This window comes from Spea bombifrons, chromosome 13, assembly GCF_027358695.1.
Source record: "Spea bombifrons isolate aSpeBom1 chromosome 13, aSpeBom1.2.pri, whole genome shotgun sequence".
In the NCBI taxonomy this organism is placed as follows: domain Eukaryota; kingdom Metazoa; phylum Chordata; class Amphibia; order Anura; family Pelobatidae; genus Spea; species Spea bombifrons.
This window is the reverse complement of record NC_071099.1, coordinates 3386958-3411241: the sequence shown is the minus strand read 5'-3', so window position 1 is coordinate 3411241 and position 24284 is coordinate 3386958. Positions and strand designations below refer to the sequence as shown.

Here is a 24284-nt window from a genome sequence, read left to right as displayed (position 1 = left end):
ACTCACTCCGAGAACAGACTTTTAATTGTTATGGATTTTGCAATCTCTTTTTATGTAGGGATTTCTGAGTTGTGAGCGTTTAACCCCTGTATTGCCTGTTCTTTTGGGCAGGGGTGCCCGCCGTACCCTCTCTCCCACGTCGCATTGGTGCATTCCATAACTGTGCACAAGTTCACGAAAGGTGTGTTCCCGCAGATGGGAGTGTGCTGTGTGTGTCTGTGCGCCTCTTCCTCGCCCTCCCATTCTGGATTTTGCCTCCTGGGAGGTCACAAATCCCACAGGGTCTCGGAGAGAGGAGCCGCAAGAAACCGGGGGGACCATGAGGAAGTCATCGTACACAGGTAACCACGACAGCGCTGCGTGCCGGACAGGTGCTCATGCCTATAGAATGATATATGTGGCTATAGGGGTAGAACATTACAGCATAAAGACTATATGGTTAATCCTGATAAAGACTGCAAGGGTTAACCAAAACACTTACCCCTATTCTCTGTACGTTTTAGATAAAAATATCTTTATTTGTGCAAAAGACCAAAAAAGTGCAAGTGCAACTTTTTTTTGCTGTTTTTTTTTATTATGTATATTATAAAATTATATTTATATATATATATATGTATATATATATATATATATATATATATATATATATATATATATATATAAATAATATTAATCTCTGCTATATAGTATATAGATTCTTTCTGCAGGGCGTAAACTCAGAGTTAACTCTCTCCGACCTTCGCTTCCCCTGGCAGTGGAAGGGTTAAAGGTTGCCCTTTTCAATCCCATTTCCTTGGCGTAGTTCATCTTTCGTTAAAAGCATTATGCTGCGTGACCTTACAGTTATTTGCGTTGTAAGGACCGAGCGTAATTACAGATCACCGTGCAGAATGCTCCGAGCTTGGAGGAAAAGCGCTGAGGGCTGAATCGGGTTAGAAACTTTCACCTACATTAAAGGGATTCCACAGAGAAGGGAAGTCTATTACAGACAGAACGTGTCAGAAGAAAAGGGTTTGGAACCTGGGAAGTGTCAAAATCTCTGCTAACAGGAGGAAGGTCTGATTTACAACGAAGGGCTGAGCATGAATAAGGATAGGGGTGAAGGAGAAAGAATAATCAAGTGCCGTTAAACAGTGTATCATTCATTCACAAAAAGAAAGAAAAGTGTCAAATATGATGTCCCGTAATATAATATTATGTAACAGTATATCGTAAGAATTATAATACGATCTGTTTGGGAAATAGGCAGGATGAGATAATGGGGTCTAGTCTAAGCGGTAGAGGTGGTGCAATCACCATAGCAACCTGTGGAATGTTGCACGGATTTCCGCAATTCTTTTTACCCTGTACCAGAATTTATCTCATAGCTTCCAAACTTCTCACCGGCCTTTATATTATATAGAGATTATACACTAAATGTAGATGAAATAAATTATATTAATACATGAATTATCTGTTATCTGATGAATTTGCGAACCTCTATATAGTTTGTAAATACTGTTATAGGTGTAAATATTTACCATTTAAAATTTTTCAGTGGAATATGCTCATGTGTGCATTAATAAACTCTGAATGTTCCAAAGGGACTTAACTAGTGTTATTGTCTGTATTATTTATTCATGAAGGGATGTTCTAATCCTTTTAATTGATTAAGGAAGATGAAAACTGAACGGCGATATAAGTATATGAACTTCACACATAGCTTGGAAGGGCATAGTATATATAAATATATTATTATTTATTGTTATATATAGTGCCATCATATTCTGTAGCGCTGTACAATGTAAACTTATGTTAGTTGTGTTTTTTTACATTTAACCAACAGTACCGATATTACTCATTTATTTTCTTAGAAGGGAGATAAATAATTATAAAATGTTATTGTCTGGACTGGAGGCAAAGAGGTAAACTAATTCACCCAAGGTCAAAGAAGACATGACAAGGTTACCTGGGTAGCTGGATTAGGCATTGTATGCAGCGTGTGTGTCAACGTTTGTGCTAAGCATGTTATACGGTGTTTACAAGTGTGTTTCTTGCCGGGAGTCGGAGCACAAAGGCAGGGAGGAAATCTAGACTTACAGGAACAGGACTGATCTGGGCTCTGGGGATGGGCCCTGAAACATTAGGATTTCATAAGGAGCTTTATACAAATTACCTTGTGTCATCTTTGCACAAGAATCCCGACGTATTGCAGGTATTTCAGACGCATTGGTTTTTGAGGCTAAGCTTCCCTGGCTGAATTACCTAAATTATTTAAGCCTACGCAAATGTGTTGTTTGATAAACCCCGACACATTCATACTTGCTTCACGATAACTATTCAAAGCTGACATTGACTGCATTTATACATTATTATTATTATCATTATTTATTGTTTTATATAGCGCCATCAAATTCCGTATACATTCTTCACCTTTCATATCATTCTCTGTATGGTGTAAGCTAAAAACAAAGTAACGTTCTTCATAGAATATAACAGATTCTTCCAATCTGAAAATTGCAAATGTGTCAAAACATACTTAAAATCAGCGCCCCAAGAATATCGAATGTTGTGCTTTCTTGGAAATCCATACTTAAGTACGTCGTACTTCTCGGGTGTTTCTCTTTAAAGGGACATTCTGGTCATCAGATGGATATCATGCATATGATGGCTGGGCGTCACATTTAAATGATCATTATTTTCCGGTACAATTGCATGGAGATTCGTCCTTCTGGCCATGTTTCCTCCCTTAATGTTTTCTAAGAAAGTATTTTTAGGCATGCGTGTATCACGTGATTCCGCAGCGCTGAAAGTTGTAGTATGCGTTCATTAATAGTGGGTTAGTTACGAAGAATAGTTAAGATGCTAAGTTATGAAACCGGTCTAATTGCATTGTCAATATAATCTTACATTTTTACCACTTTTCAGTTAGGAAAAGGTTTAGAAACACTAGGGTGGAAGATACAATTACAGTCCTCAAGATTGTAAGCTTGCGAGCCGGGTTCTCCCCACCTAATGTATCGGTTTGTCTTAGTCTGTCAGTTCTCGTCTTGTCATACCCCTTGAATTTATGTATTGTATTAAGCGCTGCGTAAACTGTTGGCGCTATATAAATAAAAAATAATAATAATAGTAATAATGCTTAGTTCTGCAGTCGTCAAGTGGTTGAGGACATGAAATTAGACATTGGGCCTACGGCAAAAGGAATATCTTTGACATAAGTGGGTCAAAACAGAGTGAACCTTCACTGATACGAGATTTACTCGATGGTTACTTCAATGTGTATTCATTAAAATTGGGAAAAACCACTATCCTAAGATAGAAGCTGCATCTCTGCTGCTTAACTAACCACCTCTTTCACGGTTCAATGATTCTTGCCACCGATTGGCTGCTTGAAAGTGTTTTCAAACAAAACCACCCCACTACAAATACTTTCTACCAGGTGCTTTTACATAAAGTTCTCCGTCTCCTGTATATTTGATTTTTTTTTCTTGAGTTTGGAGCACCGGTACTCTTTTTACCTTCACGCCCTTCTCTAGTGCCATCCCCCACCCCATGCAATTGTTGCCGTTATCCCGCGCGGATATGTCATACAAGAACCAGCATGTTAGGATGACACAATGCAGGGAAATAAAGATTTTGCTAGCAGACCCTGAGGCAATACCGCCTCTGTTCCAGAGATCTGCCAGAAGTGACTGAGCTCATAGGCCTTGTGTACCGTGGAGGACACTTAACCCAACAGCCACCTAACATGAGATATAAGGGACTGCCAGAAAAATAGTCATAGTCTGTGAGGATACAAACTGGTACATATGTAGAGTGTCTCACTCATCAATTAACTGCCTTCCATAGTCTGTCCTTTGCTGTCAAATCCTGCTTTTTCCAAATGCTGTGGGTGTCACAGAAAATACCCTAGTATCTCCTGAAGATCAGGGACAAATAAACGTGATGACAGACATATCGCTACAACCTTTTTTAATATTTGTTTCTTTGTAATAATTAAGCAATGTATTTTTCATGTTTGTTTTTCATGCATAATGTAGAATGACGGGCCTTGGCATCTTGTTGCCCCACACAGTGGGCACAAGCGATGCCCTTTTAACCTCACTAGGGCCAGTAGCATACCCCGGCTCCTTTCCCTTCCCACCCGGTGCACTAATCTTAATTGCACCGGAGGGGGCAGAGACCGGTCTGTGAGTTGTTGGTCATCATAGCTCAGAGGTCCTCCTGGCCCTGGAAGCGGACCGGAACCGGGGAAAGCACTGCTCCGGGGACGGTGTTGTAGGGAGGTACAGTGATGTTTTGGGATCTTTGATCTACAATCCATCCTCATCAAGCTTTATTTTATATAATAGTTACACCAACACAGAATTCCAATTTTAAAACAAAATATATATTTTTATTAAAATATTATTTTATCCAATTCTCTTGTAGGTTTTGGTTAAATGGCAGGTCTTGTTCAGGTCTTGTTCAGCGCGAGACATTTGTTTTTGATAATACATTCTGTGAATCACTTTACTTTGTGACTTTGTAAATATTTGGTACTTTCCCCAAGCCTCATACCTTTCTCCTCAAATTTTCAAAAGGTACAGCATTGGATAATCCTGCCACTATTGAGTTGATGAGTGACGAACGAGGGGGTGACACATGGGTCACATACCAAAGTTATCTACACGCGAAGATGCCAATACTCTCAGACACTGGCCCCCTGTCACCTCTGCGTGACCCTGTTACACCTCTTTCAGCTGCCCCTCTGGTATCATTTTAGATTTGGCTTGAAAACATACTGAAAGGTGACATTTTTTTCTTTTCTGTAGAGATTACTCAAGAATGCTCCTCACCCTTTAATAGGAAGTAGTGTTAACACGCCATGCAGACAATACAATGTCTCAGCGTGCATTCATGATACCATTTCTAAGAGGTATATTCACTAACAGGTAATCTGAAGTACCTGGGAGCTTCTCCTGCGAGAAACATTGAGTTAGTCCTCCATAATGCAGAGTTAAAGGGACACCCCAGCCATCATACGCACATCTCAGCTGAACGTCTCTTCTCTACCTTAAAACGGCATAGAGGGATTCAGCAGAATCCTCTCCTCCTCAAGCATTCCCCTGCCCTCCAGCTGCTTGGGTTGCAGGAACACATGATGACCTTCAAGAAAAGGGAAGCAGAGAATAAAATCTTCTGCAAACCTTCAGGCTTTCTGTTTGTGAAAGAGTTCTTTCAAGGATATTTTACATACAGCAAAACACTCACATACATTTAAAGTAAGACTTGCCCTCACGATAGCTATCTTGGCATCGAACTGCAATCTTCTTGGCAATCAGTCAGTGTGAATGAAGAAGTACCTCTCAACACATCCGGTGAATGAAGAAGTACCTCTCAACACATCCGGTGAATGAAGAAGTACCTCTCAACACATCTGGTGAATGAAGAAGTGCCTCCTTCCTTTATGAATAAAGACAAACTATCTATTGAGCCCGTTATGCCACGAGTAATAATTCTAATCTATGGAATATTGTTAGGCAGGTTTGAGCCTAGGGTTAGTGGCGGCTGGGTGCCTTATTTCTAAGGCATTTCGTTATCGTCCAGCGTTTCGTTAATGAGTGTATACCTCTCTGAGATGCCACTGTGTGATCTTACCTATAAAAGGGTTAGAAGGCCGGTGTATATGCAGAATTCCCCTGGAGTGTAGCACAGGACCCTTACCGCTTATGTATACTGTAAATGTAAGATTTAATGCCTTGTTGCCCGTGGCTGTGTACGCTCTCCATATTTGGTTTCTCGTTTGGATAACGTTTTCCTAAGAAGCACATGATCTATTTTAAACGACCCCCTTTCCTTTTGTCTTTGTTTAACTGAGTGGTTGTGTTTACTTACTGATCAAGTCCTCTGACTCACTTGTAGTCCTGTGCATAAGTTGCATACCAATGAGAAGATGCGTGGCTTGTTTACGTGATTGTATATATATATATATATATATATATATATATATATATACCCACTTCCATAATGCTGCTGGCCAGATAATTCTAATTCTACTAATCAAGCCATACAGCATTAGACCATCTTTGAGACCCACATTTCTCGGTACCTCTTTCCTTTCCTTATGTCCATGTTTTCTAGTTGCTGAGAATGTTTGCTGGGTATCACAGTGTTACATAGCACTAAAAGTCAGAATTTATACTCATATATAAATGAGATGTATAACATACATATGTATAGCCATGAATTCCTCCGTGTTTGGTTGCAGAGGTGGCTCTTCTGTGGTGGTCTTCACAGTCTCTTCTAGCACAGATAGGGAGAAATGACATCATATTTTGGTGCATGTTTCTTCTCCATCATGGGCAGCACTGTCTCGGCTTCCTACTGCTCCTCTGATGGTGTAACCCTATGCGTAAATACACTACAATGTTTTTACACCTACATTTTCTATAGTTCCATGGTTTTATCCATACATACATGTAATATTTTCCGGAAAAGCAATGTACAGTCAACGAATAAGCAGCCTAATTGCTGTTTCACAAAACATTAATTACGCTCTTTAGTCTGTTACGCAAATACAGCTTTGCAGATCTATCATTTTATTCTTTTCTCTGAAGGTTTCATCACCTAAAACTAACACAACACCTTTTAAGAAGCTTCTTGAGTTTGTATAACAACCTTTGCAAGAACTTGGCTCCATGGAATCTCCCGGTGCTCTATAAGTAAAATGTAATAATGGAATGTTAACCTATCATTCCCTTCTTTTCTGTCACATGAGAATTAAGTGTTCCCAGCAAAAAGAATACATGATTAAAGACTTTTCTTTCCTGGAGTGGATTTGTGCCCTGATAACCGGCTGAAGGGATTTTAGTAAGATCCTCAGTATCAGTTTGAGATGAAACGACGTCCTACTGCAGGAGCAGTGAGCGTATTGAATGTAGGGTGAATGAATGTGGCATAGTTTGTGGATGAGAGGAATGAGTTTTCTGTAAACCCTTACTGTATATTAAAATGAAGCCGTCAATCCCACATTTAAAAGCATCGAGTTCATGATTACATCATAGTCAGGAGTCAATGGGGGTAGCGAAAATATTTTCTGCGATTGGGATAATTATGCTATTAGTATTGTACTAAGCCTAAATTGGTAAAGAACAAGATTAGTCTAGCACAGGTTAAATAAGAGGTTGGGTTGTACATGTGGTGTCTCAGGTTCCTCCTCGTAGCTCTTCTTTTGCTTTTGGCCATCTATAATATAAATAATCACATATGATCCATGATAGGCTTTCTCCTCTAAGCTCAGTATTTAAAAAATGTGTTACATGTGTACTAAACATTTTAGATCTCTCAGTCAGCGCCAGATTTTGATGTAATAGCACCTGCTATAAATCAAATAGTGGGGACTCATACTATGCTTTCAGCACCTTGTGATTCATGATCCCAAAGGCGTTGTCCTTCTACACACCACCCATTCTTAGTTTGTAATCGCTTAATGCAAAAAATATATATGACAGGGATATATTAAATATAAAAGAGCGTTGTATATAAAATATGCTATATGAAAGCTAGATCACGGGATTCAGTAAGATATGGAAGCAGCTAAGGCCTCCGTATTATGGTTTTACGTCTTTTCCTGGGATTTGTCTGCCTTGTGTACGGTTATACAAAATTGTTTTAATGGACCAGACTCTTGCTGTGTCATCATATCTTGTGCCTGAATCTATTTTATTTTCATTGCATATGAAATAGAAAAAAGTTCAATAACCTAAAAAGCAAGCTGTTTTGAGTTTTTTAGATTCTTTTTTCTTTTTTGTGTCATAGTGTCCATATCGACCATTGTGGCTATGAACAGTGACTGCTTCCCTGTAGGAGAAAGCACTTCATAACGATGCTGGTGGAAATGAAAAGCAGTGATAGCTCCACCCACTTGTGTCTATGCTCCACCCACTTTAGGTCATGTTTTGGTCATTTTGCAGCCATGTATGTTGGGGGTACCTGCAGTCTTTGTGTGAAGTGTAATTTTAGTGTAAATATATACTGAAAGTTATTGTTGGATTCAGGTTGACTTATTGACTTATATTTGTATTAATTAAATATTTACACCAGGGACGGATTATCCCATGGAGCAATTGTCGTGCTCTGGCATTCTGACTAATCCATACTTCTCACCTGTCCCATCAAGCGGCGTTCTTTTGGGACAGCAATTGGACTGCATTTTCATACAACCATACCCAGCGCTACCCAGAGTCCTCCCTCTTCAGGTTGCGGCTAGTCCCAGAAATCTTTAGAGGGGGCAGAATACGCAGAATGGGGGTGGGGAATAACCTGGATGTGGTGAGGAGCGGACATGGCCACATGTCGCTTCGTTGCCCAGAAAAAAAGAAGAAACTCCCCGGGGACCCTGGGAAGTTGGGCTTCATCTGGAGACTCCGGGTCAAACCCAGAGATAGTTTGCTGGTATACACCCAACCCTGCTGACTCTGCCCGCCTCTGTATATCCTGCTTTGTTATATTCTATGCTGTTTTCCAAGTATCTCAGTTTGTAGTGGTTAGTGCTGTTCAGGTGAGTGCAGATAGTTTTGTAGAGGGACATGGCTTATAAAGTGTCCATGGCTGAGAGGCACTCTCTTCACATTAACTGTGTCAGTCAGCCTTCTCTCCATCTCAGCTCTGTAGGTATTTGCAGACAAACACTCCTATAGCACTCAGCCACCCCGTGATCTACCTAGGTGCAGGTCGGTCTTGGAGATAATGTAAAATAATCTCATTTTTTATTATTGTTTAGCATTTTTTTATCAAGTTCAAAACAGATTTAACAAACTATTTTGTAGTTATTCTGCATTCTTCCAAATACACATGGCTCTTCCCAGCAAACATTCTCTTCTCTCTAGCAGTAGCTAATTACATCATGACACAGTGACATCATGCTGTGTGAACCTGGCACTGATGAGCTCATTTTTCTGGACTTGCATAGACTCACTCGTGCTCACATTATTCACATGAGAGCTGCTGGTTCGACAAGCCAGGTAGGCTACCTACCGCTCCACAAGTGATTACGTGTCTTCAACGGATAACTAGGGCCAGCAGCCCATCAAGCACTTGCACTGTGTGCTCAATGGCCAGCCCAGGCCTGTTCCAGGAATAGTTCGTATATGTAAAATCACTTTGACACTTTACAGCAACTTTCAAGTCCAAATACAATTTTAAATCTTTGCAAACAGAGGAATTTGCCTCCTTTGTAGACAGTTCTAGGAATGGAAATGTCAGAGGGTAGCGTGGCAGCCCTCCCATAGCGGGTTACAAAGCACGTTTCTACCTGTAATGGAGTAAAAATCAATATTTGCAGTATATACCTCATCCACATTCCAAAGTAGGTCATTGCTCATTAAATCGGTGTGAAGTTTAGTGAATATGTTGTATCCCAAACAACTGATAACATGCGGTACCAGGAACAGAGAGAGATGCTGAAACAGTCTGTGTTTCAGGGCCATCTGGGACAACCTGTGTTTCAGGGCCAAAATGATAAATGGGGTGCCGTACCCAGACACCCCCACTGCATTAACCCCTGAGACGCTGTCCTCTTTGCAGAGTATTCATACAGGTGGGAAAGTCTTAGCAGCTGCCAGGGGTGCCAGAATCGGGCGGTTAGTGGTGGTGTATTCTTCCTAGGGAGACAGCCCCACCTTATTAGAGGCAGAAGGAAATCTATATGCCACTCTTTCCATGATGTGACATCATATGCCAGCTTGCTGAATTGTCGCTATGCATTGTTTCTTGGTTTGTTAAAAAAAGGACTTGGACCCAGTAGACTATGATCAAAGCTCAGCCATACCACCATGTGAAGGATTGTATGCCAATTGTAGACCATAGTTCTAATCTTTTAAAGGCACACTGCATATCTTACCTCCATAGCCTCTAAAGGGCCGAGTGTAGCTATTGAGTGTGATTGAATAGATTACAACATTGTAAAGTGATTTAGATTGAATAAATACATGATATTAGTTATATTAATATGCTCCTGACCCCACATACATTGGAACCACCCCTGATTGTAAGTCATTGTCACTCAGCTAGCAGATCACCATTGATTTTTGTGCAGCCTCTTAAAACCCATGGAATATATAACATCATGTAATTTAAAAAAACTGCCCTGCAAGTGACACGTGTAAATGTATAGCAACCAAGCATGTTAAAATCATAGATAGCATTCCTGTTAATAACAGGACTAGATGTCACACTTCAACTGTTGCTACATAGAAACACTCTGCCAAATCATTGACCTCTATATAAAACCTCTTCAGCGGCAAATGTCTGAATTATAGAGACATTTGGTTAAATAGCACATGTCACTGTGCAATGTTCCAGCACTGAGTTGAGTTAACTAGTCCCTTTTGCAGAGGCCCAAATGGCATTTAACTGCAGTTTACAAAGATGCCTGTAGGTGTCCTCAGAACACCACGTGAGACATAAATCCTGGTTAAAACATTCCTGAGACTGTGGCCTCTTGCCTTGTGTATTTCCTAAATATGCAATAATGTTACAAATTAGGTGTGTCATTAAATACATAATCAGAGATAGATATATTTTTTTAAAAAACAAACAGTTCATGTAACACATAGGAGCTCTGACTCTAAAAGCTCTGGCTTTTAAGTATACTAATTGTATGTTTTGAAATTTTGCTGTACATTACACTTGAAAAAGTTTGGCTTTCAGGAAAACAAGTTTTAAATACGTACAAATTACTATTACGATATATGATTAGCTTGGGATAATTTCTGGAAAGAAACAAACTGGACAATGCACTATGCAGGGACAGTTAAGTTACCAGACTGTCCTGGTCATAATCCATAATGAATTCTGATCTGAAACAGCAACGTTTCTACAAACTCATCTTCAAACACATATAACCTAAACCCATTATCTCTCCATATTTATATGCAAGGCTGATTTAGGCTAAAAATATTTGCCTGGCTCCTTTCCCATGATATCATAGTCTTTACTGAATAAGCTCACAAATATCTGCTTCCTGTCTACCATAGACTCTTCTCTACAAGATGAGTTTAATGCTGTGATCACCTCCATCTTCTTAACTTACTTTGACAAGCATACAGTGCCCTCCACTAATATTGGCATCCTTTGTAAATATGAGCAAAGAATGCCGTAAAAAAAATATTTTTTGTTGGATAGCAAACAACTGCAAACACATCATGGGTTTATCAAAAAAAAATGTATGGCACAATTATTGTCACCTGCTCCAAGAAAAACTATATTTGAATTATATTCCCATTTCACATTTTTAGTAAACATGGGTGACTAGGAACAGGAAATTGTTCAGCCATTACTTCCTGTTTCACAGGGGTATAAATATTAGGGAAACACATAGGCCTAATTCCCTTAGTCATTCATCACAATGGAATATAGCTTTTAAGAGCGGCAAAAGGTTGCTAAACTTCACAAAATGGGTATAAGAGAACAGCAAAAGCACTGAAAATGTGCATTTTCACCATCAGGGTAATAATTAATAAGGTTCTTTCAACCTGAAAGAAAACATGTGTCTATATTGTCTCAACACACTGTTAAGAGGATGGTCCGAGTGGCCAAAAACGGGGATGGAGAATTGCAGAAGTCTGAAATGCGTCTTGGGGTCAGAAAGTCTCCAAAACTACAATCTGATGTCACCTACATCACCTCAAGTTGTTTGAAAGGGTTTTGAGAGAAAAAAACTTCTAATGCAAGAGACCTAGACATTTTGTTAGGATACAGGGCATCACCTGACTGGCTCTGCCAGATAGCTTGAAATGGGCCGTGGTTGGATCCAGCATTGTCCTGTCCAGCAGGACAATGATTCAAAACATCCATCAAAGTCAACACATAAATGGTTTACTGACCACAAAATCAAGGTCCTACCATGGCCATCCTTGTCCCCTGACATGAACCCCATAGAAAACCTGTGGGCGAACTAAAAAAGAGAGTCCACCAGCATCAACCTCAAAATTTGAAGGGTTTGGATAAATTCTGTAAGGAGGAATGGCCTCAGATCCTTGCCATGTATTCTCCAACCTCATCAGGCATTATAGGAGAAGACTCAGAGCTGCTATCCTTGCAAAGGAAGGTAGCACAAAGTATTGACTAAAAGGGTGCCAATAATTGTGTCACACATATATATTTCACTATTTATTTATTTTTTGATAAACCTTTGCTGTGTTCGCAATTGTTTAATAGAGTATTTTTGTGTATTTTTTAAGAAAAGATCAAAAGGTTAAACAATAGATATTTTTTTCACAGCATGCTTTGCTCATATTTACCAAGGGTGCCAATATTACTGGATGGCACTGAATGTGATATGGCTCCATCTCAGTTGAATTCACACCTGTCCAAATGCACATTTTCTATTGCCTTTCTGGTATGACGTTAGTACCTATTTCACTTGTTGGGATTTATCCATTAACGTGAGAGTGTGCAGGGAAGTTTCCGTTTCAACCCAAAGGTTGTATGCCTAATGCTGACCAATTTCTCCTCCAATAGAGCTGGGCTGATCCTGCATAGTTAGATTATGCTTTACTGATCTCTAAAAAAGGGGCATGGCGGCCCCTTTAAAGGTAATATAATCAACAGACCAGTTAGTAAAAACAGACGGGTGCTTAGGGATTGCTTTATAGATGATCAATATGGCTGGTGTCTTCAGGTTTTAAATTGCAAGGGTTATTGATGAATAGGTGAGTCAAGGATAAGTGATAAAAGCTGGACACTGCTGTAGGGTCATGTAAAGAAACATATGTTATGAGCCTTTAACAGCTGTAAGTTGAATGGCCAAACCCTATCAAAATATGTAATTAATAAAGTTCTCAGGAACAAAGAACAATAGAACAATCCTGGAAGACCACATCTGGACCATATTTCTCCAGTAGGACAGATCTGTTTAAACCATGTTGAGATATTTTAATGAAAAGCTTCCTTTAAATCTTGACCTATTGGGAGATCATCTAATCACCAGCTGTTCACATTATATGATCAATTGCTGTCTTCCATTCTCATTACCTCACTTACTACTGGAACACTTTAAGGGAGCTACTCCTATCTTTGAAACAGGCAGCCAAGTTCCATCTGACCTTCCCTTATCAGTCTGACTTTCACATACTCCTGTGGCCATCTGAGTCAGCTTTAAATACGGCTTGCATTGGCTGTTTTAGAGAATATTATCAGACTCTCCCTTGGTTTCAGTTCCTTCATAAAATCTGTTCTACTTCTTCAGGGAAGTCTACCATCTAACCCATTAAGCCCTTTTTACCATTGTCTTACCTTGCCTAGTTTTACTCCCATTGTGAAGTGTCTCTCACCATATAGGGTGACCGCATAGGCCATGTTTACAGGACCTCAACTTTTGTTTCTTTGAGTCTAATCTAGATGCACTATTTGATGGCATAATATAAATAATATTAAGTGTGGTTCTGCACTTGTGTTACATGACTGTTTTCTTTATAGATGATTATGTCCATACCATTTTTTCCCCTAGCTCTTTGAGAAAAACAGGTTTTCTTACAAATATATTTTAATGGCTACTTAGTTCTGGATACCTTTTTTGATCTCTGCAAGACCAGTCTTCTTCCGACAAGACTTGGGGTCTTTCTAGTCTTGAGTACCAAAAACTTCCTAGAAAGCAGCTTGTAATTTAAAAGTCACAGGCTGCTTTCTCAGAGTGACCACCATGGTGCACTTGCAGTGATATGGCACCTCTCATGAATGATTTTTATCAAGATTAGTAGAGGGTGATTCAACTAAATCCTCTCAGACATTTGGGATCCAAAAGGAACATTCATCACTGCAGAGACAGAGAGAGAACTTTGTTCAACTTCTTGGCTGATGTGCACTGACACCATTAGTAGGTGTCTGCAACCCATCACCTGTCAGTTTCACAGCTAGAAGTAAAGGTCTATCTCAGTAGAGTTCAGCGAAGCCAAAGTTGGTTTCAAAGTTTAATGGCGCATTAATGGTAACTTTGTAACTCAAACGTGACACCATGCAACCCTGTTAATTGCCTCCAAAATGTAAAGGATGTTGGACTTCACACATAGACACTGATAACTTATTATTTATCCTTACTTTTGCGATCTCTGTTTTTCTAGGTGTGACTAGGACAACAAGTGGGAGACTACGGAAACTGAGCACTGATGTGACCAGTCCAAGTAAGTGAGACTATCTGAATAAATGCTAAATGATAGATGCTAAATCAAATGAGTCAACTTCTCAGAAAATATGGGGAATTTCTCAGCCTCAGCACTTCAACATTTGTAAAATTTGCATTGTGTTGAACATTTATGGCGAGTAAAAGATTCAGTCCAACTGTGGAACAATTAAAACTCTCCACTCTTCCTGTTTGGTAAACCATAGTGATTGCGTTTCCAGTCCCTGGGAAGAAATACTACCAGAACCTAAAAAGCAAAAGAAAACTACAATGAATAGGTTTTATGAATCGCACTCTTGGTAAAGGCCTTTTCTGCGTTATGGACACTATGCATAAAATTCAACTAATATAAAATATGGCGGCAGATAAGAATTGATTGTAAAACATTTGTCCTTAACTGGTCTGATCTAGAACAAGAGATCCTCATCGAAATCTTAAAATGGTGAGGATGTTTTACTTTACTGGGCAGATGGTAGATAAGTGGAACAGCCAATGTGCCATAAAGCTAGCCTGAATCTATGATGGACCAATTACTGATTATGGTCTAAGCCTTTAAATCAGGAAAAATTGGCAAACTAGATGGGCCGATGGGTTCTTATCTGCCGTCAAATTCTATGTTTCTATATATGATGATCAGGAGACAAATCTCGATCAGTAATCATTGCAGAAGAGGCTTCTACCAAGAGCTGATGCAGCTAAAGTTCATCCAGTTTTATTGCAGTGTTGCTGACATTTAACCTCCTCCTCATAGAACAATGTTTAGCCACCACAGCTTCGAATACAAAACAAAGTTTGTTTGGAAAATTCCTCGTACATTATTTGGAACTCAATAGAATGTAACTTTTTTTTTAAACGGGTGCAAATATGTAATGTATAGAATACGGGCAGTGGCTGGACTTGCACACATACACAAGAAATGTATGATTGTGATATCTTTTTAAAATGAAATGGCAATGGTCAGACTGATCGATAGATTCGGAAGTGTTGTCTTATATACTTAGTAAAGGTTCGCGGTGTCGTAAAAGTACACCCGTGGTCTTCAGGGTATTTTGCACCTAAGTTGAGGGGAAGAAAGGAGCATGACTGCCCTATTAAAGTTATCAAAGTGTTAAATTTAGATGAGCAAGTGGAGCAGCACCTTTACTATATAACACATGGTTTCCAATGAGTGCTCTCTATATATACAATTTCATCATTCGTATAATAACTGAGGTATTTCAGTTAGATTATTTCCAATTAAAGCCCATGTACTTTCATGCCTCTGCAGGATAAAAGCTTAGATAATTGTATATATTATAAGGGGATCTAATAAGGAGATGATGCAGTAGAGAATTAAGAAATATCTAACTTGGCAGGATTCCCAGACCGTTTCCATAGTAACCATAATCAGGATTTGGCCAAGTAATGTTTGCCATCAAATTCTAGAGTCAAGGATGGGCAGATGTGAGCACAGAAAGTACTACTTCCATATCCTCCAGAGGTAGGAGCTCAGTTCATTTATAGAAACTAAGGTACGCGCTCCACCGTTCAACTCTGAGTATTTCCGCAGTAAAATCGATTGGATTATCAAACATTTTCACATAACTACAGAAAATGTCTGCCTATTCTCCATCAGTAATTATGCTCTTAACAGTACTGTATGAGTGAAGCCACAGGTTCATCGCTGTGAGATGAACCATGTGATTTACTTTCTGGGGTCTATTCACTAAGCCGTGTGTTAGGATGGGATGAATCCGTTCATCTCACAAGCTTAAACTGTACATTTAAGGCAGGGAGGGGTTGGCTGTATGTAGGTAGGGTGGGGTTGAACGGAGGGAGGGATTGGCTGTATATAGGTAGGGTGGGGTTGAAGGCAGGGAGGGGTTGGCTGTATATAGGTAGGGTGGGGTTGAACGCAGGGAGGGATTGGCTGTATATAGGTAGGGTGGGGTTGAAGGCAGGGAGGGGTTGGCTGTATGTAGGTAGGGCGGGGTTGAAGGCAGGCAGGGGTTGGCTGTATGTAGGTAGGTAGGGTGGGGTTGAAGGCAGGGAGGGGTTGGCTGTATGTAGGCGGGGTGGAGTTGAAGGCAGGGAGGGGTTGGCTGTATGTAGGTAGGGTGGGGTTGAAGGCAGGGAGGGGTTGGCTGTATGTAGGTACGGTGGGGTTGAAGGCAGGGAGGGGTTGGCTGTATGTAGGTAGGGTGGGGTTGAAGGCAGGGAGGGGTTGGCTGTATGTAGGTAGGGCGGGGTTGAAGGCAGGGAGGGGTTGGCTGTATGTAGGTAGGGTGGGGTTGAAGGCAGGGAGGGGTTGGCTGTATGTGTAAGGTGTGGGTGGGACAGGTCTTATGAAAGAACTATCTACCTACCCACCTTCCACAAAGAGCTCAGAAATCTTTACAGTTCTCTAGGCTGGAGTGATCAGAGGACCCCCCCCCTCCCCAGCTGGTCCCTGATCTCTACTGCCTGCAGAAGTGGGACAGTGGGCCAGCTCAGTGGGACTGTTTCCATGGAAATAGGACATTTGGGAGGTATGAGTTTCACCTGTAGTCAGCGATTTAGCCCCATGTCATGCAGGGCCAGTAAACATAAATAAAAATTTAAATATCTATATAATGATTATGTACGCATGTAAATTACATATGTGTATATACCGCCACTACTCCAACTGGCCCGTTTTTTTAAGACAGTCCTGTCATAGATTTGTGTTCTGCTGGCCTCCAGCATGCATAATACTTTTTGTACTGCAAAACTGGCAGTGCACATGCGCAGGGGTAGCAGGGCACCCAAATTGTTGCGTGGATCAAATGTAAACGAAGCATTGTAAACAGATGGGGTTTTTCCATAAACTTTCAATTTCTTAAAATATTAAACAGTTCATACAGTACAGAAAAACATCACAAAAGGTCTGCAGCGAGTGATGTATTTCCCAGGAGCGAGTCTCCCCGTGGCTTGTTTTGAAACTCACAAATCTCACGCCGGAACAAAATACGCTAAATTAGCTTTGCAGTGTTTCTCAAAATAAACATAAAACCATCTGGTATCTCGAATTTTCTGACCAGAACAAATAAACTGATAGCTGGCACCTGCTTCGCATCTCAAGAATAAGAGAGTAGATTACTTTTCTACCAAATTTTTTTGCATTTTGAGTTATTTCTCATCAATTACAGCCATGTGTGTCAGAAGCTCCTGATGGAAGTAATCTACAGAGCCGACCAGCCTCTGTATGGAGGACAAGCACACACGGAAACATTATGGCTCCAGCTATCGGTAGCCCCCTTTGTTGGATGTGGGCAAGAAGTCCCTCTGAAGTCAGTGGGTGATCTCGCGGACATCAGTGGGCCGTCCCACTCATACCACGGAACATGCCGAAATGGGGGGGAGTGGGGCATGTCAGAATGCCTCTCTCACGTACTAGAGTCTTCCGGTGTTGACTCAGGAGACAAGGAGAAGCAACAATTCTCCTGGAGTGTCTTGGTGAAATCTGGAGAGTTTCCCAGTATGAGGAAAAGGGAAGCATGATGGGGTGCACCTGACGTTCCCCTCCTTTGAGGCAGGGGTTATTTTTTGTGGCTGCTTGAAGAGGTGCCTTAGGCAGGCAGGGGATTGTGGGAGGGCCAGGCCCCCAGGGATAAAAGGGGGCTTCTGCCTGGCGCTCTTCCTCTTTCTCATCTGGAGCTGGTTTCCCCTCCCTTCCTTATTATTACAATGGTCTATAGTGGGCATGGTCTATTTCTTGTGTGGGAGCTGGTTATGGGGTTTGGTAATGTGCTTGCCCCATGGGTTGGTGCCCCTGAGCCACCTGGTGGAATCCTACTGTGATTGATGGAACGCCAGTATGCAATAACCAACAGCAGAGAAGCAATAATCATCCTACCTGTTGTTGTGAAATATTACAGTTTCAACAATTTCGGATATTTATCTAAACCTCCTATTTCCTTATTTTTCTACTCTGCCTAATAACTAGTTTTCTTTCTTTGTACGAATATAAAAACGACCCCTGTTATTTATGGTTGTGTCTTTGTGGCATTATAGAGGAAGTACGCATTTGTAAGCAAGTTTGGTGCTTGAGACTTGTGTGTCGTCATCTACAACAATGCAAACCAAACACAGCGTATACCAACATATCCTTCTTGTTTTAAAAGTGGGATTCCTCAATGAGATATCAAAACTTTGTATGTAGTTCCCTGAATATGTCTTTGGTGGAGGCCGATATGATATCACAGCTGGAGAACCAAGGGAACATTATTATAAAATAATACATTTAAATAATAAATAATAATGTAGGGTTTTCAGTGCTGGATTGCATTATGGTTTATATCATATGGAACAGTTCTATTTTAAGGTTCCTAAGGAACGCTTCGGTGTTACTGTAGCCATTTCTTGTTCCGTTGCAGTCTAGAACCATACTGATGACCTCAGTTACACGGCTCACGCCTAACAAACAACTTCCCAAGCCTCCTCTCCTCACGTTCTCTTCTAATGAGTGCTGAGGCAGGTCTAACCTGGCGTTTGGCTAGCAGTCAGTGTGACCTGCCAGCTTCAGGGAGCACTTGGAAAAAGTTGATCCAGTGATTTATTGTACTCAGCAGGAAAGCAGGAGTCATATGAATATGGTAGACATTCTTCACCCAAAGAAAAAAGTATAAGCACATAAAAAAAAGGCAGTTCTAAGTGTCCAGGTGTAATATTTAAAATGCAGATTTGATCGCCCATGTGTACTTTTCTCCCATAGAAGGATAAGGACAAGAGCCAGATAATCCTACAAAAATAATCAATTTGTTGCCAGATGGTGGCAAAAAGTTTCCTACCAATGAAGGGTTAAATAGCAAGAACCCGATGTAATCCCTTCACTCTGGCCAAGGATTTAGCAATGGAACAGTATAATTGCTAACAGGTACGGCAGGATCCCTTACTGTAACAATGTATTATATATTGGCAGGCTGTGTAGTGATTTGGGCCGCAGAACCATATTTCTGAGGTGGGAGTGCAGCCCTCGGTAACGTTCCAGACGAGAGCGGGCTGGGGGCGGCATTAATGAGCCTAGAGCGTTAGAAGGAGCCGTGCTTCTAGTCTTTGAGTTGGCATGCTTTGGATTTTAAAGTCATTTGTGGATGTTAAATCAACCATTGCTGAAACAGTAACAAGAGTAAGACGAAGGCCAGTAAAAAGTGGGGAGAGGAGTGCATAGATTTGGGTAAAACTTCAAAAAGAAATCAGGTATAGTGAAGAATGAGGGGGGGAAACAAATATATAGAACTAATATAGAAAGGCGTAAAGAACAAGGGAACGGTAAGAGTGAAAGAAGGTAGAGAGGACAAACAAGAAGGAGAAAGTGTGCAAGAATAAGCCAGATGGGAGAGGAGGACACCTGCGTTTAAAAGAAAAAAAAGCACAGAGGATCAATAATACAATATTTGAAGTCGAGGGAGAGCTGTCTTTGGCTGGATAACAAGGAATTCCAGAGATTTTTGAGGGGTAACAGCTGTTAGCTGGAGTCCATCCAGTGACAGGTAGACGGTTAGCTGTTGAGTGAAGGATGCAGGGCAAAGAGTGGGGAGTGTATAATCTCCAAGGGAATGTTGAAAAGGTGATACATCCTGTACCATGAATATTAAATTGGGAGAAAGCAACGGGGGGGGGGGGAGAGGTGATGAAAGAGTGAAATTCCGAGAATGCTCAGGGGTTACTTGAGGTGTGTCAGGCAGAGAGACGGCCTCCTGAGAAGGCATAAGCATGACATAAAACCATTCTCAAACCAAAACGTCAACAGCAAGATTCTATCGTTGTGATCTGGGCTCTTACGCTGCCAATCATGCTAATTGCTGGTATCCAAAAAGTACAGCTAATCGCAAAGTGTGCAGGGATTTTTGTCTCCAAAACCATATGTTCCATTTTTGGGTCCCCCACCCCCTCAATACTCAATACGCAGAGTGTTCATCTATGGTAAGAGCTGCTTGCTCTCACCTTCTTCCGTGTCCTGGCACGCTACACTTGTTTTAGAAACATTTGGTGGCAGATAAGAATGATTCAACCTATTTACTCTGCTCGCTTTCCTGATGTAAGTCTCAGATCTTAATCGGTCCTTGATCTGTTCTTGGATCTCTCCCATAGCAGTTTCTCTTATCAGCGGCTTGAATTGTTCAATGCAGGGTTCAACCCTCGAACCTTATCTTTAACAAAAAAAAATGCATCGGAAATACAAGTTTTAAATAATAAGCATGACTGATCTTCACACAGTGGTGACAGTACGGATGCCTCAGGCACATTCTAATGACATGTTTGCTGCATTCTGCATTACTGGTTTATTCACTAAATTAGGTTGGTATGGCATTCATTTTGCACTAAGAAGGGCAAACTCACAGTAGCGTAGATAAAGGTGGCAAGGGAGGGGGTAGTCCGCTCAGGGGGAGCAGGAATCTGGGCGAGGAAAGAGTTTTCCTCACACAGTGCGTGGGGGGGCCGCTGTGGCATGGGGAGGCTGTTTTAGGGGCAGAGGCCTACCAAGTTAAAGGCAGGCTTACCGTATACTGATAGGGGTTATGCTGCAATACCGTCAATGTCTGGCTCAGTATATAATGGGAGTTATGCTGTACCATATCTGATCAGTAAGTGTTATTTATTTAAACGTATTTAATTTATTTATAAGTTAATAATTTTTTTCAGATTTCTAGTTTTTTCCAGTTGACATACAGTTTACAAATTTATGAAATAAATAATAATTTTTTGTGTAGGGGGTTTGCCACATACAGGATATGCCCCGGGTGCCAAATACTCTAGGTAGGCCCCTGCAAACTCCAGAAGTTTTTTTTACCGTTAATAGGGCAAACTTAGCCTTGTACAACACAGAGTTAACGCTGTGAAATTTTTATCTCACCCACAACTGAATAAACCCCATTGAAATTTTGACAGACGTTATTGGGAGGCCAACATAAACCCACATATTTATTTAGAACCCTGTCCTTTAGGAATGAAAAACGTTTGCATACTTTCTTATTGTATTTTATTTTACATTTGTTTTTAATGGCACCTAAGCATGGGTTTTAACAATAATATTAAGATGGAGAAACCGAGCATTTTACAAGGACTTGGCCTGAGCTTTAAGTAATAATGAGTAAGATATGCAGGCATTAAGACCACAAACAATTTTAGAAAACTAGTGTTTTTGGGCTACAATTTTTCCAAAGTAATTGTTTTTTACAGATTTTGATCCTTATCGGGCATGGGGGAAAAAAAATTGGACTTTGTAAGGCAGAGATTTAAAGCTGCAACAATTATTCCAATAGTTTGAAAAGAAGTATTATTTATTGATGTAAATAGCACCATCATCTTCTTTAGCAATGTAATATGCATATATATTTAAGTATCCCACAAAGATCTAGAAAAGTAGAAAAACATCAAAGCAATTCACACAGAAAATGAACGTTCAAAACATTGAAAACCCTTTCCTGAAAGGGATTCTATGAGGTGGGCAGTTTGCAGGACGACTAAAATGGATACATTTTTTGCCTGTACATTTCAGACCATCAAAACGTTCATCTAACATCCGCTAGACCTGTCTAAAAACTGTAGAGATCGTACATGAAATGATAAAACACACTGCGCATGCGCAGTCACGCAAAAATAAACAGACACAAGGATATTTAACCCTGACACTCAATTTCAAATTCTAGTTATAGTAGACTTTAATAAATGTTGAGACACATGTTTCTAATCTGAGTTGGCTCTGTTCCTAGACTTCTTTTGGGAAAGCTGCCAGCTCATTAATTGGCCTCTTATAAGTTATTATTGAGCAGGCAGATTTCTGGGAACTTAGCCAACTACTGTAATCAATGCTGTTTTGTATTTTTGTTTTGGCAAGAATGCTTGTTGTGCATGTGGCGAGGAGCAGTGAATTGCTCATCAAATTTGTATACAGAACAAATGTTATTTCCCAAACACGGCTAAATTTCATCTGGAGACCCATTGTGTCTATTTTGTTCATTGATCGACGACTTGTACATTCTAAGACATCATAATATGATTTAGCCTATATTAATATGATGAACTATTCTGCATTAACATGGTTTGGTGTATTGGCTTAGTGAACAAAATCCTGCTAAATCATGTTTTAAATCATTCTATATTTCTTATACTGATTGCGTTGTGATATTTACCCCAGTATTGTCTGGCCCTTCCACAGAGATCTACTTCATTTGCTTCCTTTTCAATGTTATACCTATCCTGAGTCTTAGTAACTAGCTGCCAAGATACTTAATTATCCCGAAAGCTTCCATATAGTCTTTTTTTCCCAATATCTTGCTAAGTATTAATGCTGCCATTAGTAACCCGTGTGCAGTAAGGTGAGGGTTGAAGCAGGTGTATCTCCAACTCAGCTGAGCGTGTACTACATTCATTCCCTATTGACTCTGCTCAGAAGGCCATTATGCATTGATTTTGGCATTATTCCAACTTCCGTCCTAATATGGGCTCAAGGATTTTAGTAAAGAAACTGCAGTAATAAATTCTCGTGCTAGATCCTTTAATTTATTACATCTTGGGTTAGGTCTTGGAGTCCCTCAACACATAAACACCCTTCTCGTATAAATATATTGTTTCTGATTCTTCCTCTGCTGTATCTTCCAACGATTAAGAGGTTAACTTAATTCGATTTATGTTAGATACTTTGGAGATGGGATACTCAGCCTCGCTACTCGCCCCCTCTCTTTCCACCAAGTCTCTGGGGCTGTAGTCTGCACAATGAGTAGTATTTATAACATTACTGCTGGAGAAAATCTGTCAGCATAAAAACAAGGCACGGAAAACAGCTGGAGTTTAATCAAATAATCTGGAGCTACTTTATTGCCTTTGTACCAGGGGATGCCACAGCATCATGGCAGGCCTCTGGTGGCACATGGGGCAGAGTTCATATGACCTGAGTTTAGCGAATGTGAGCATAAGAAGAAAGTGAGGCAGATAAACTGCCTTGCAGGACAGAGAAAGAGAGGGAAGCGAGTATACAGAAGCGAGAGATAGAGAAGAAACGAAAAAGGAGAAGATCCTGTGCTGGAGTGTAGTTTCAAATAGGTAATACTAAAAAGTAGTAAATGCAAGATTTGGGAGTGTTCAAATAAATGTAATGGCATCTAAAAGCGGGAAGGGGAAAGGCACAGAGAAGTACAAAAATAATGAGATTAGGGAGCTGGCACAAAATAGCGTGAAGAAAGAGCAAGAAACAACAAAAAATGATTACAATAATGTACATGGAAGAAGAAGAAAGGCCGGAGGAAATGAGAAACTAGAAGGAAGGAGGAGGGGAGAAGGAAATAGAGAAGTAGCTGTAGAAGCGAAAGAAACCGTGAGACGGAGCTGGACAGAGGATATCAGAGGGAGAATTGGGGAGCCTCAGACAAAGGAAGGCAGGAGAAGCGGAGATGACAGACTGGACGGGAGGAGTTATTGGAGAGTTACAGAGTGAAAGAGAGAAATAGAGGGAGGGAGGGAGTGACACAGGGAAAAGTGAGAGCTACAGAGGGGAAAAAAGGTAGAGAGAGAAAGGAGGCACTGGAAAGAGGAGGACTGAGAAGTTACCGCCTCCCAAACAGGGGCAGAGAGGCCGGGCTGCAGATAAACTGATGCTGGGGGAGTGATGGACAAGGAGCGCATTTCAGGTAGGGGATTTCACTTCAAAGATCCTCTTGTACAATAGCTTTTTGTCACTCTACGTTCCCATTTATCTTGCTGAGACAGGAGTGAGTAAGAGGGGGATCAGGTCACTGTGCACACTGTGTAATGGAATCACTCCAGTATATCCCTTAACCCGGTTAAGAGAGTTAATCTGGTATCTATCTATCTATCTATCTATCTATCTATCTATCTATCTATCTATCTATCTATCTATCTATCTATCTATCATCTACTAGATGCATATTTATGTATTTAGACATATAGATAGTATATGTTTGTATGCAGTATAGTACATGTATATAATATGTTTATCCAACAGTTAAAACAAAAATAATTTCACGTTTCCCTTCAGTGTTTTAACTGGGACAGCTGATTTCTCAACTTTACATCTTCCCACTCTCTACCTGTCCTGCTCTCCTCTACTTGTTGAGTATTTTATTGTCCAGTTAAGGCTTATGGGCACTTGGTAACCTCCACATTTGTCTGGGTAATTGTGGTT

At 40.5% G+C, this 24284-nt stretch overlaps 1 protein-coding gene across 2 annotated transcripts in view; it reads left to right on the top strand.

The window, feature by feature from the left end:
• The first annotated feature begins 225 nt into the window (after positions 1 to 225).
• Positions 226 to 24284, top strand: part of SEPTIN9 (septin 9) — an 87712-nt gene continuing 63653 nt past the window's right edge. Inside the window, exons 1-2 of one of the 2 annotated variants that reach the window (XM_053452935.1) lie at positions 226 to 341; positions 14085 to 14144. In XM_053452935.1, the coding sequence (XP_053308910.1) occupies positions 320 to 341; positions 14085 to 14144 (82 nt within the window). In that variant the 5' untranslated portion in view covers positions 226 to 319. Of the gene's footprint in view, positions 342 to 14084; positions 14145 to 23413; positions 23770 to 24284 lie in introns of those variants that run through there. The other variant, XM_053452937.1, reaches the window with a different exon arrangement.